The following is a 14,820-nucleotide window of genomic DNA, read 5'->3' as shown; positions in this document are numbered from 1 at the left end:
AGCCACCTGTAGTGACTCACTTTGTCCCTGGGCGGTTGATTCCATTTTGCACAAATTTCACTCGTTATAAAAATCTGTTGCATAACGAGCTGAGATGTGCCTCTTCATTGTGATGGATCTGCATCTTGTTCTCGGGAAGCTTTATCAATTAGCCACTGTCACAGCAGTGTTGTAGGGACACTCAGGAGGAAGGCGGTGGCAAACAGCAGTGGGCATTGATTCTTATCCTCATGGATCCATGCATCGACTGCAGGTTGACGGATGTGGGCTAGATATGTTGGCCACATGGCTGTGCTCCTTGCTTTCAAGTGGTGGGGCTTGGCTCTTTACTCGTAGACTTCCTGTGTATGTTAATTCTTAATCTTGACATCAGCTTCTTATCACCAAAATAGTAGTGACAGAAGACAAGCCTGTCTAGAATGGCACCTTTTAACACCTGTGTGGCTTGTATTAACCAGTCACATAATGGAGCCCCGTGTCAAGAGATAGCCTCTGGTTGCGCAGAGGGAACTGTAAAGTCAGTGCCAAAGGACATGGATCCAGAGAGGGATATGGAACAGGAGACAATTTCAGTTTGTCATGGCAGCTGGAAAGAGTCTCACTCAGGTCTATGGCACAGCCTTGATATTCTTAGAGGCAGTTATAGTTATTAGGAGTTATATGTTCTACCAATAGATACCTACAGTTGGTATGAGTCTACAAGTGCTACTCACTTCGCATTCCTCCTTGATCATCTTAGAGTTGGTTCTCATACTTTCGGGAGGGCTATATTTCTTCCACAGATATGCTCTATTTGTATATAGTCTCCTTTAATATGGAGTCTCCCATGCTGAGTGCAGATGGAGTCTGTCCATATACAGGACCCTCCCATATTACAGAGTTTCTGCCTCAGCTGAGACAAACCCTGTCTTAGGTGAGGTTATTTCCCATCCCATGTTACCTGTAGGGACTGTGGTTGACTCCCTTCTGAGGCTTTTAATCCCTTTCCTCCTTTAAGGTTCTGCACTTAGAGATAAGCAATCTACCAGGTAGAAATGCTCCCTGCATAGGACCATTGATCTCCTGATCTCCTCATTCTTCCAGTGCCACCATGAGGAGGGATTTTAGCCCCAGTTATGGAAATCTTTCTCAGAACTCTGAGAAGGGATGTGGCTTTCTCAGAGTCACTCTAACCTGTCGCTGAAGTGGGACTTTATTTCCAGCCTCCCTATTAGGTATCATGTATGGATGTGACACATTTTCAGAGGGCATTTTCTCTCTTTGTCTCTGTCTGCTGCCCACTGTGGGTCTCTAGGCTCCTTCATGATGGTGAACAGCTCCGGAAGGGCTTCCGGCCAGAAAGCGCACCTTCTTCTGCCGACCCTGAAGGAGAATGACACCCACTGCATTGACTTCCACTACTACTTCTCCAGCCGAGATCGCTCCAGCCCAGGAGCCTTGAATGTCTACGTGAAGGTGAACGGTGGTCCCCAAGGGAACCCTGTCTGGAATGTGTCTGGGGTTGTCACCGAGGGCTGGGTGAAGGCAGAGCTTGCCATCAGCACCTTCTGGCCTCATTTCTACCAGGTACGTCACTTAACCTTGCTCTCTTTCTTTATACCCCTTGCCTTTCCTAGAGTGGGTAGATCTAGAAAGGACCTGATTTGTTTACTCATTCAGCTCCTGCTGAAGACCCATTTCTAGGGATGCAGAGGGAACCCAGCATAGCCCCTGCCTCCCTGGAGGTCATCAGGAGGGGACCGATGTGTCATGAAGCAGTGGCAGCATAGCAGGGTTCATGTGGGGACATGCAGACCCTGGAGCCTCTTGTAAACTAACCACTGGATTCCACACATGATAAGGTTGAGGTCCAGAGAGGTAAGCTGGCTAGTCAGGTGCAGGTTATTTGGTTGAAGGGACAATAGGGTAGTGTCTACGATGAGAAGACAGTTGGGCCCGATTTGGAAGGTTGAATTCAGATAGATTGGAAAGAGAGGGGAAGACATCTGAAATATCTGGGAAAGAGGATGATGCAGGACACAGAGCATGAGAGAGTGAGAGATTTTGAGGAATCTGGAAACTACATTTTCTTTCTTTCTTTCTTTTTGGTTTCCTTACTATTGTTTGTTTTTGGTGGTTGTCCTCCCACCCACCCCCATTTTGGGACAGGGTCTCATACTATAGTCCAGCATATCCTGGAACTCACAATACATCTTTGGCTGCCTTTGAACTTATATCAATCCTCTTGCCTTAGATTCCCAAGTGCTGGAATTCAAATGTATGTAATCATGCCCAACAGAAACTAAGTCCTTTAAGGATGTCTTGCAGAAGAGACATACAGGGATGTCTCTTATAGAAGATGTATATGTCATGGGGGTTTGAAGGCCAGGCTAAGAAGCCCATCTTAGAGCAGTGCTTCACAAACCTCCAGTTGAGAAGGAAGGACCATGTTTTCCTAATTCATTGCCGACCAATACTTCTATAAGACACGTTAAACTATGTCGTTGTGATGCCGGATTGTTACGTCTGCTTGGAAGCCCATTCTTGCTTGCCCTGCTTATCTCACTGTGGATGAAGAGAAATGGTACAGACCCACACGACTCCCCAGAGTGTTTGCAGGGGTACAGCTCCAGACAGGTGTTAGCCGAAATTATTGACAAATTTTCCTTAAAAAAGCATCATTAGTTAAAATTTCCATATCATGGAATTGACATGTTTACGTGTGCAATCTAGCGCCTTTTCTAAGTAAAAGCTACTGTGTTCTGTATTCACCACAATCATCCATTTTTAGAACATTTCCTTCATCTCCCGAACTCCCTTGTACACCCTCTCAGTCCCCACTCCCAATGATGAAAGTTCTCAAGTAAGGAAGGGCCACCAATCTGCGTTTTGGAGATGATTTCTGGTGTCTGAAGCAGAAGATAGACCCAGGGGTGGCAGATGAGTGGCCAGGGCTTCCTAGATGGCCCTGAGTTTCACACCCAGTTTGCAGTTCTTTCATCCAGTCGGTGTTCAGAAACCGAGTTCTCTCCTGAGCTGGCTTGTTTATGTGAATGAGGCAGTTTCAGCCCTATTTCTTCTTTGCTTTGGCAACTAAAAATCAGCATTTAATACTCAATTACCTTCAATACTTAGCCTAGATTTTTGCCACATCTGTTTCCCATTTTATCTCCAGTGGCTTGTGATTTGTTTTTAGAGTGACTGCATTGTCCTCTGTTAGGCCTTTCCTATAATTCCTCTAGGATTGGAGGGGAGAGAATGATGATGGTCACGATGGTGATGCTGAGGGGATGGTGATAATGATGATGATAATGATGATGATGGTGATGATGGTGATGGTGCCTACCATTTATTGAGTGCTATGTTACAGGCGCAGCACAAAATAGCCTTTTAGAAATTCAGAGGTGAGTCAGGCAGAGCCTGGCTGTCTGGTAATGAGTGTGGACTGTACTCATTTTGTATCAGGTAAAGCACCTACTCCCTCTGTGAGAGCAGTAATGTCTTATCAAGAAAAGTGGCTAAAAAGAGAATATAATGGTTTTAACATGTGTATCATTAACACTGGAACTTTTTTTTTTATTGTAGATGTCTTGAGAAAGGTGCCTTTGGCCTCCTTAGTTCTTTGTCTTTTCTCCCCTTGCAAAGAGGTTTTTAAGTAGTACCAGGTCCACGAACCTTGCTCTGGCTTCACGGTGTCAGCTATGTTTCAGAGTTCACAGTATTTGCAATTCACAAGGTTATAACATTTGCATTCACTGTGTGCTTTGTAAGTCACACCCAGCATTGGCTCTCTTCCTTGTGCACCAGAGTCAAGTGCACAGATACCCGAACTGTACATTTTAAGCATTTTCACAAGGTGTGGCATAAAGTAAGGCTGTGTATTATATCTGACCAGTGCAGCTTAGCTTTTATCACTAATTTACATTATAAAATACTCATGTGACATAGGTTGTTTCAGCTCATGCTGGGTATCTAAGTCGCCCTTGGGATGTCAACCCCCCAGTTTTGTACTGGCACAGTTTCATGGATGAGGGGAATTCTTTTTGCTATCTTAGGAAGAACTTGTACTAGTTGTTTTGTGAGATGCTCCTTGGTGAAGGTGAAATGGTCCAGGCTTTGGGAAAACTCTGTGGTATCTTTATTTAGGAAATAGAGCCAGTCAAGTAGGATTCTAGGGAGCCAGAAAGAAATCTGTATATTACTATTTAATCTACTGTCTGCTATGGAAGTTTGACCTTTACCTGACTTCAGCATGTGAACATCATAGCATAGAGGTAATATCCTAGAGAGTGGTATCCCAGCTTCCTGATTTATCTGAGATAGCCAAGGTTTAGTCCCCTTATCTTGGTGAATTCTTGTGCATCATGGAGACCATTTGGGATTGCTAAATTACACAGTCTATAGAGATTTAGAGCATGTTTGTTGGCACAAGTGGTTTTGGCTTATCCCTTTTGTGCACCAGATAGAAAATGTTTTAGTTTGGTGGGCCTTAAGTGTCTGTTATCACTACCTAACTCTGTTGTTGCACCATGAAAGCAGACATTCACAATATGTAAATGAATAAATGTAGCTGATCCAATAAAGTTTTACATGTAACAATGGCTGATGGCTGAGTTTTGATTCCCGGGCCTTAGTCTGCTGTACTCTGATGTGAATGAGGCTGAGATGCATTACGAAGTTCAGCAGCACATAGAAAAGCATCGACAAATCTCCAGCCACAATTGAAATATCTGGTCTGTAGTGTTCTTAGTGTACCACTGAGTGTGAACATCTGCTATCTCCACATACTCACAAACACTCCCACTGAGGCCTTAGGCTTCAATCAGACAACCTTTTTTAGAGCCTACTGTGAGTAGGTACAGGAGAGGGTCATGGCTTGAAGTATACTAAACAGGACAGTTGACCCAGAAAAGGGACCATCCGTCCATTTGCCTTGCTTTTTGATGGAGATTGGGGAAGAAAGGATATTTGATGAGCTCCCATCTCCCTGGCCCTGTAGTAGGCCTATTTCTGTATCCCATGTATTTGTACAGAAGCTCCCTGTTTTGGCTGGCAGCAGCTCTAGCCTTCTAGCATAGGAGACATTATTAGTAAATCAGATTTCCCACAATTCTGACTGAGTTCTCTAGCTCCATGCTCTGCATCTTCTGTTTTGAGGAAGCATTATATCTATTCTGGAAACCTGCTGTTCTCTAACTATGTGATGTTGGTTGTGCCCCGTCATCTGTCATATAGGGTTCCAAGTGTCTCACATGTAAGAGGAACAGGTGGGTACCAGAAGTGGTCTCTCTGTAATGTAAAGTATATCATATATGGAGAGGCATGTCAGGTTTGAAGTGATTGGAAGGAGGAAGGAACAGAAATAGAGGGAAAAGGAGGGAAGGGAGGAAGCATCCCTGAAGAACAGCACTGAGTGGGTGGGCTTGTCTTCTGTGGCCTCTGGGCTTTTTCTTAAGTCGGTAGCCTTGCCCAGAGACTTCCAAACAGCTTTCATCACCCTCACATTCCCTTGGCTCTGAGGTGTGAGGACAAATCACTCATGTGTTGAGAGCAGTGCTGGAAAAAGCACATGTTACCCCTGTGCACACTCAGCCATTTCTGGGCACTCACGTGACCACTAGCACAGTTGAGCACACACAGACACCTAAATTCCTGTGTCTGCCCAGATTCAAATGCTCAAATACACATGGTCAGGGTAGACTAAGAAGAAAGGGGACCCTCAAGAGACTCAAAGATGTGAGCAAAGACTTCAGGCTCCAGTCCTGCAGATAGATCCTGTGGATGGAGTCAAATTCAGATTTCACCATTGCTGGGCTTTGGACCTTATGGGTTTGTGTATTCATTTATTAAAGTCATATTTCACAGCCCTAAAATTGACTTTAGCTCTGTAATAAACAAAAATGTCATCTTTCATGTTATTGGACTTTTGATGGCTGGGCCTTCAGCAGGGCCCCAGGTGAGAAAAATCCCTTTGCTGGCCACACATTCCACCCCACCCCTGTCTCCCTGCCCTGGAATGCTGGTTTAATGACTGAATTTTTGTGCTTCTGGTCTATGCAACTTTCCAGGTAATATCAATTCGTTTTCATATTTTAGTGGCTCTGAACTTTTCTGCCCTAATATTTAGGGAAAAAATAACACTGTTACTAATTTTTCAGCCACCTGCCTGCTCTTCTCTCTGTTTCCTGCCTTAGTAAAGTGGCCTTTTATTCAGCCCTGAGCAGTGTCCATAGACCCTTGAAATGAAGGACTCACCTGACTGGTGGAAGTCTCCTCAGAGCTCAGTCCCTTTCTCGGGCTCTACCTGGCTCCTGGCACTGTAGGTTTAGCATCGACAGTGACAATTCAGGAGGGTTTGTCACACCTGTGCACCCTCCCTCTCACCCTTTGACTCCCACCCTATCTCCTGGCCCACACTCTAGCTCTTTCTATTATGCCAGGAATGTTCCTCTGAGGGAGTAGGAAAGAATGTCTCTTGATTGTACTCTAAGCCATCTTCCCATAGAGCACTCTTTCTAAGAGGGACCCTGAGGAGCCAATATTTTCCTCCTATCCTTCAAGACATGTTTGCACCCCTTGGAAACTTTTGCTGTGTTTTCCGCAGAAGGATTGCAGAAGATCAGAGAGAAATCTTTGGTCTCTTAATCCGTGACCTGATATGTTCACATCCTTCCCCGAACATATGCATTACGATTTATTTTAGTTTAGTGTAGTCCTCTCTAAGTCTCTCCTTGGAGTTGCTTCCAGGCTTGGACTCTGCACAGAGGCAGGTTTGAACTGGCCTGCATACGCCTCCTCTCCATATCTGCATCAGCTGCTCTCCAGCAGGGCTTTAGGCTCTAGACAATTGTAGTTGACAGCAGAGTCCTTGCAGCAGCCTTGAGGCTGAGGGATGTCCTTCACAGAGCTTGAGATCCTGGGACCAGGCCTTCCACTATGGTCTTTCATCCAGGGTCCCTGCTTCTCTGAGTGTCCTCTGCCCTTCTGGGCATGTGGCCTCCTGCAGTATTCCACCCAGCTGCACCGCTTCCCTCCCTGCTCCTTGGAGACATCCACCTCTGGAGCATTCTCAGATCTCCACTCCTGTCTCCCTCCATCACTTCTCTCGTTTTCATGACCAAAGTTGGCCATCATTTTTCTGTTCACAGCTCCCAGATGGACCTTTCCTTTTACAGGAGATTGACATTCTCCTTTGTGGTACCTGTCCTTAGAAAATGGCCCTGGCTAAGACCTAGCCAGTGATTGACACCTCTCATCCCAATGCAGAGCTGTGGCGCAGTCACTGCCACTCAACCCAGCAGGGGTCTTCTGGAACACCTCTGAACATCTTCCATGACACTTAAGAGATTTGCACTCACTCCTATTTTATCTTTTGTGATTTTCCTACTGAAATTACTTGCCAGATTTTTGGGGGAGGGTCATGGAGGAAGACTAATCATTTCTTTTCTTGGCTACCAGTAATTCTTTGGAACTCCCCAAATAACAAGGATATGCTTCTTTTAACTGGCATAAATATGGCATGTCTTGTTCTCAGGTTGTCATTTGACTTTTGAGTTTTTTCAGACTCTTGTTAACATAAGAAACATACTCTGACAGCCTAGTTATTAATATGCATTGTATAATTTAAGAACTTGATTTTTAGGGTTGTTATTATTTTCTAGTTTTGGGAAATTTGCTTTCAAAAACATATAAAACCAAACCTATACAAATTTTATTCATTGGGAGGCTTATTAGTGTTACACTATAATTTAGCTTATGATTACTTTATAAATCCATGAGCATTTGAACAGAAATTTTGATTTCTCAAAATATTTAGTAATACATTTAGGAAAAAAATATATAGTTGCCGTATTGGTTTTTCTATTGATTGATCTATTTGATTGACCAAGAAATAGATCAAAATCTTTAGATCCCATCATTATTTTCCTTTTAAGTCTCTTGTCTTGAGGGACTTTGAATACAATTTTAATGGCCAATTTAGTCTACTTAGTGGTTATATTTTTCAGTTTGGCTAAAAATCTACTTTGAAACAATCCCATTATTTTTTGTAACAACTGTTTTCTGTTCGCTTGTATTTTCCTTATTGTGTCTTTGTTCCACATGTTATTTGTAAGGTTACTGAGTTATTCTGCCTTAGGTGTTTATCTTATGCATACAATTAGACTTTGATTATTTAGACAGTCTGGGTGTTTTCCTCTATTTTAACCCATTTATATTTATTGTCAAAACAGAAACATTTTTTCTTGGGTTTGTCATTTTTTTATTTCGCAGTGTGAATGCTTTTCTGCTATTTCTTTTGAAATATACTTTATATTCTTTATTTTCTTTTTGTCTGTGGACTTTACTTTGGTTTTTCCATTGAATCACTTAAACTCTCTCTGTCGCACACACATACACACACACACATCCTCACACAGAGATACACAAGTTGACACCTATTTCTTTATAGAACAATTGCTATAGTTTTCCCCTTCTGTAGGGTAAAGAAAATATCATTTTTATCTCTGCATGTTTTTTTTTCAGATCATGCATAATCCCATGTGTTAATTCTCTCTGAAGGACTGTACACTTTTTGGAAAACACTTTTCTAGGGTGGCCATTATGCAGAAGCCACTATGTTGTTGTTGTATGTCGGTCACTCCCATCATCATTTCATAGACCTCTCAGATTTCCCGGATGATCTTAGCACCAAGGAAACGACCTCTTCACAGCTATTGCCACCTTATCTTCCTGCTCTCTTAGTATAATCATTAGAGCTCTGGGGCCCACTGAGAGCTCTAACCTTTGAATCCACTGGCCTGAACAACATGGTTCCCTGTGGAAATTTCCTATTGATCTCAGCACCTACTTTATTGTCCAACCACAGGCTTGAGCTGAGTGTAATGATGGGACAGGGGATTCATCTTGTAGGTCATCACTGTGGTAGATATGAGAAACAGTTATAGGCTGAATTAAATACTGGCACTGATACCTGACTGGCTTCGACAAACAAATGGTTGTGATGGAAAAACAGGGGCATATTTGAGAAAATCTACTAAGGTAGAATCAAAAAGAAACTGAAGATAAGGGATGAAGTTGAAGGAGAAGCCCATATAGGTGCCCAGGACACTAGCTATGATTAGTGGGGAGATAATAGCATTATAATTTAGGAGGGATGGCCCATTGGGTGTAAGGTAGAACACTGAGGGAAAATAGGCTCAGAACTGTTACCTATAGATTGCGTATGAGGAAACGTCATGATATGTATAATAATTCAGGACCATGAGCTGGTTAGATGATGCTGATTGATACTCTGAGGAAAGACATAGGACACAGAGCTGGGCTTGGTGTCACCAATGAATTGGCAGTGACTGAATACACTAATCCTAGCTGGAGTCCTAGGCACCTATATGGGCTTCTACTTCAACCTCATCCCTTATCTTCAGTTTCTCTTTGATTCTACCATAGTAGAATTTCTCAAATATGCCTCTGTTTTTCCATATCTTTTATTAGATGGATCATAGGACGCAGACAGATGATGAGTAGAGGCAACACAATCTCCAAAGGGATGGAGAAGAAGGAATGCCTATAAACTCATGGCAGGATGGTCTCGTAGATATGAGAAAAATCAAATACGAAATATCCTCTGAGCCTAAGCAGAGATGGAAATAGAGAAGCTGTGGATACTGGCAATTTCTGAAGTGTGTTTAAGAAGTAATAATAATTATAGTAGAATTTATTGAGAACGCCATGTGTGCACCATTGTCAATAGGATATTAATTCTCTCCACCTGAAAAGTTATCTAACGGGATCAATATTGTACAGACACTGGGGCTCAAAACACAGAACTCTTTCTTCTTTTTTATGGAATATTTTATTTATGTATACAGATTTTTTTGTCTATATATTCCAGAAGAGGGCATCAGGTCCCATGAGACTACAGTTATAGAAGATTGTTAGCCACAATATGGTTCCTGGGAATTGAATTCAGGGTCTCTGGAAGAACTACCCATGTTCTTAACTGCTGAGCCATTCCTCCAGCCCCACCATCTTCCTCCTGAAAATAGAAGAGAGATTTGGAGAATTTTTATCAGAGTTATAATTAGAATACTAGTGTCTGTCATAAAAACAGTCTTGAGAGAGATATTTGTGACTGATTGGGATTTAGTTTTTTTATAGGCAGGGTTTCTCTGTATAGCTTTGGTGCCTGTGCCGGAAGTTGCACTGTAGCCTAGACTGGCCTCAAAGTCATAGAGATCTGTCTGCCTCTGCCTCCCGAGTGCTGGGATTAAAGGTGTACGCCGCCACCACCTGGCTACTGATTGGGATTTTTATACTTAACATTTTGTGGAGGAAGTAAGGAAGTGATATGAATGGCTTTATTAAACTACTAAGGATTGTGGTTGAAATACAGTTGACCACAGAGAAGAGCTTCCTACAAAGAGGTTGTTTTTTAGTAAGTACTAGGAAAAGCTGATACCATTTATATATGTTAAGGTCAGAGGGGAAAAAGGGAGAGCCTAGAAATGCAGAGTAGCAAAGGAAAGTCAAGAAGAGCCAAGATTCTGGAAACTTCAGCAGGAATCAGCGAGGTTCAAGGGTATTGACTTACTTGCAGAGATTGTGATTGGTGTGGAAGAAGGGTAGGTTTGGGTTAAAAAGGGAGAAGTCAGCCCCTCCCATATCTTGAAGCTTTAGTGCCTTCTTGTATTGGGTGAGTGGAAGATAGAAGGAGAACACAGGGTAGGGCTTGTGGCTGGAGAGGGATGGTCCACAATCGACTTGACAGGGTTCAAAAGGAGGTGCAAAGGAACTAGTTTTATAGGGAGAATCACAATGGTGATTAGCCACCGTGGAGGAAGGAGCCTGGGCTTAAGGAGAAGGTCAGAAGGTCTAGGTGAATACACAGACTCCAGGGAAGTACAGATGCAGGTACTGTATGGGTCTAATGAACAGAGGAAAGAATTGTGAGCTAGGAGAGGATTGTGGGTTAGAATCTAACAGAGGATTGCAAGGTGTCACGTCCAAGTTCGGGAATGTAGCTGATGTAGATGGGGGAGTGTGAATTAGTACTGTAAAAGGTCCTGGCCATGGGATTCACAGGAGGACTCATTCCTCCTCAGTTAAGAGGGTGGGAAGACAAGGGAAGCCGAACTATAACATCCTTGTGGAAGTAAAAAGTTTTGGTAGGGCTCTGAGTAGAGAAGAGAAAAGTTCTTGCTTCCTTCCACTCCTGGATAGATTGCTACTAGTCTCTAAGAGGTGTGATGAAGACATCCGGGAAGCCTTAGGAAATGGCTTAGCCAGCAAAGTGCTTGTTATGTAAACACAAGGACTCGAGTTTGAACTCTATCACCCCTGTACAAAGGAGGCAGGCTTTTAGTGACACAGTCTTATAGTCCCAGGGCTGGACAAGCGCAGACAATCTAGCTTAACTGGAGAATTCTACGCCAAGTGAGAGACCCTATCTCATAAACCAAGATGGGTGGCACCTAAAAGAATGACAACAGAGCACACATGCAAACACACACACTTAGGAAATTCAAGGTGACTATAGAGTCCCATCAGGATCAACTCTCCTTGGCTTATACTGTTTTCTAAGACAGTAAGGAAATTGGGCTATTTGTTCCTTCTGTAATTCATTCGGAGTCGCAATGAGAGAGGTACTGATGGGGACCCAGGATCTTATGTTATCTCTGAAATCCATTGAAAATGTCCTACATGGCTGACTTCTATTGCTGGTCACCAGAGTGTAGATTTTTTGTCTTGTTTGGAAACCCAAGTCAACTGGCAGGATGTCACACTATTTCTAATTGGTCTTAATAATAAAAACCCAGAGTCAGGTATCGGGGTAAATGCTGAAAGATCAGAGACGTAAGCTAGAGAGACATTTTATCTCTACCAAATCCTCAGACAGAGGGGAACAAGATCCTGTCTCTGTGAACCCTCAGACTGAATGCTTGAGCTCTGGTGTGCTTTCCTACTGTGAGGCATTGGTGACTGGTTCTGAGGGAAAACGGACACAGAAAGGGACTGGGGGCTGTGTGGCTTCTTCAGGTGGATATGGACAACTGCTTCTGTGAAACTGATGTCAGCCCTGTGTATTGCAGGTGATATTTGAATCCGTCTCTTTGAAGGGTCATCCTGGTTACATCGCTGTGGACGAGGTCCGGGTCCTTGCTCATCCATGCAGTAAGTCTCTCCATTTCTCCTAACACATCCTTTCTCCGTGCCAGACTGGGTAGTCGCAAGGATGCAGTGCCCCTATTCATTCAGCTCACAGTCATCTCCCTTGCTCTCTTTTAATCTTTCAGAACTGCTTACACACCCAATGCAATCAGTCCTGAAGAAATCCATAATTTTGCTGGCCGGTTCAAGAGGCAGCACCTCCAGGAATTTGCAGAGACTGGCAAAAACAATTTGTCTGAATCTCTCTCCATTAGTAAGAGAGTCTAAAGTCCTGATTGTTTATTAGTGGGATTCAGACTACTGAAGTGGAAGAATTAGAGGCCTTTGGATAGAATCTTCTGCAATTGTCTTTAAAAAAAAAAACGAACAACATTAAACATGAAACAAATTAGCATACTCTTCACCCACAAAGAAAAGGACCCCAGAGCTATTAATTCTTTACAAATAACTTTAAATACACTTATCAGCACTGTGTAGGTCTAGGGCAAGATTACCATGGTTCGGACTCATGGGACAGTGTCAAGTCCTCAGTGGCATGCCTCTCCTCCTTGAAGTTTCCCTCTTTGTCGCATTTAGTCAAAGACACTTGAATGTGCCTCAGTAGGAACCACACAGCTCCTGTGCAGCCAAGTCCTGGGTGCAGGCAATTGTGCTGATATAATACCTCATAGGTTGGAAGACTGTAGTCTGGGGATACTTAAGGGATCATGGAAGCCACTGCCAGAGGTGGCTGGGATGCCAGGTCCTCAATTTGGAAGAACTGTGTTTTATATTCCTATCAGTTTCTTGGCAGATTTTTAGTTCTAGGTGACCCCTAGGGGTTCCTCAACTCTCCCATGTGACCATAAGACATTGAGTTAAATAGATTTTAGTAGGATGAAATACCCATGGCAGACTGACATTTAAAAAGATCTTAGTTTTTTCTTTGACAATCTCATTCATGTAATGTAATGTATCTTGATTATATATCTTGATTATATTTATGTATTAGTTCCCCCCAGGATCCCACATTACGTCTTTCTTTCAGCTTCAAATGCTTGCCCCCCTCGTGCACGTGCATGCGCTTATTAATTAATTAATCAATTATTTAAAAACCCACAGAGCCCAATTAAAGCTTTCCGTATATATGTGGTTGTTGAGTTCATCCTTGGGGTATGGGGAACTGCCAGTGATCACACACCTAGAGAAAAGAGAAACTTCCTGTTCCCATGACACATTACAGCCATCAGCTGCCAATAGTTCCTCATTTAGGAGTGGAGGTTCTAGGGAGCCCTTACTCTACTCTTGCTAGAGTTTTTAGCTGAATAGATTTTATGCAGGCCATATGTATGAAACCACGGAGAGTATGAATTCACTTGTACAACAGCCATGCCATGCCCAAAGGACAGCAGCTCCCGCCCACCCCTTATCTTCTCGCTCTTCCATTCCTCCAGGCTCCTCTTCTGCTGTGTTTCCTGATTCTGGGAGGCAGACTGACATAGACATCCCATATAAAGCTGAGTTGTTCCTTTTTGAAGGTTTTGTAGAATTCTGCAGTGAACTCATCCAGTGCTGGCCTTATTTTCAGTTGGGAGACTTGTAATTACTATTTCAATCTTGTTGCTGGTTAGGGACCTGTTTAACATTTTTCATGTCGTATTGATATAATTTTGGTATGTTGTCTGCATCTAGATTTTTGCATTTCCTTTAGATTTTTTTAAATTTAGTATAGTGGGGGCTTTAAAAACATGTTATTATTATTTTCTGAATTTCATTGGTATTTGTTCTAGTGTTTCCCGAATCATTTCTAATTTTACTAATTTGTGTCTTTTTTTGTGTCTGTTTTAGTAAACTTGTCTACAAACTTGCCAGTCTTATTGATCATTTCCAAGAACCATCTCATTGTTCTATTGATTATTTATAGTAGTTTTTCTACTCCATTAATTTCAGTCCTGATTTTGATTATCTCTTTCCATCTACTATTTGGGCATCATTAAGTTATTTATTTGAGAATTCTCAATATTTTTTTTGATTCAGGCACTTACTATTATTAATAGTAGTCTTAGAACAAGCAAACTCGCTTTGTAAAGAAAAGAGGTTTATTAGCTCACAGTTTTTGGAAGTTCAAGGGCATAACATTGGCATAGGCTTGGGCCTGGTGATAGCGTTCCAGCTTGTAGAGTCTGAGGGCCGAGCAGAACATCATATGGAAACACAGAGGGAGGACACACATGGATGTCAAAGCTATGTCTACGTTTTCTAACACCAGGATTGAATTCTTCATGCTCCACTGTGAAGAACTTGTCCACACCTTACCTAATTCTGAAACAGCCCATTCTAACTGTCACTGTCAGATACCCTCTTGGTGTCACTTGACTTTGGGGACTCAACTTTGGTGTGAGTTGGGAAGACAAATCATTCATGCCAAACAGTTAGGCTATGAGTAATGGAGCAGCTTACCACCACCTCAAGAGGCATCCTGAATACTTCTCTATGTACCTTTTAATAGCCACACATGACTACTCCCCGACACACACACACACACACACACACACACACCTGGGCATGAGTCTCACATCAGCCCCACTGTGTTCCTGTCATTGAAATGGATCTTTCTGCTTCTGTTGCCATCCGTTTGTCAGATCTTCTATTATCATTTCCTTCCCACTGCTGGGGAGAAGACCATCATGGTCT

General features: G+C 42.7%; 1 protein-coding gene across 13 annotated transcripts in view; it reads left to right on the top strand.

Moving 5' to 3' along the window:
* Ptprt (protein tyrosine phosphatase receptor type T) overlaps positions 1 to 14,820 on the top strand; it is a 1,058,455-nt gene that overhangs the window by 347,615 nt on the left and 696,020 nt on the right. For all 13 annotated transcript variants that reach the window (XM_075962946.1, XM_075962941.1, XM_075962945.1 and 10 more), the window contains exons 3-4: positions 1,295 to 1,566; positions 12,069 to 12,150. In XM_075962946.1, the coding sequence (XP_075819061.1) occupies positions 1,295 to 1,566; positions 12,069 to 12,150 (354 nt within the window). The remainder of the gene's footprint in view (positions 1 to 1,294; positions 1,567 to 12,068; positions 12,151 to 14,820) is intronic.

The sequence above is a fragment of the Microtus pennsylvanicus genome, chromosome 2 (genome assembly GCF_037038515.1).
Source record: "Microtus pennsylvanicus isolate mMicPen1 chromosome 2, mMicPen1.hap1, whole genome shotgun sequence".
Lineage (NCBI taxonomy): Eukaryota > Metazoa > Chordata > Mammalia > Rodentia > Cricetidae > Microtus > Microtus pennsylvanicus.
The sequence above is the reverse complement of the archived record's forward strand: the minus strand, read 5'-3'. Positions and strand labels throughout refer to the sequence as shown.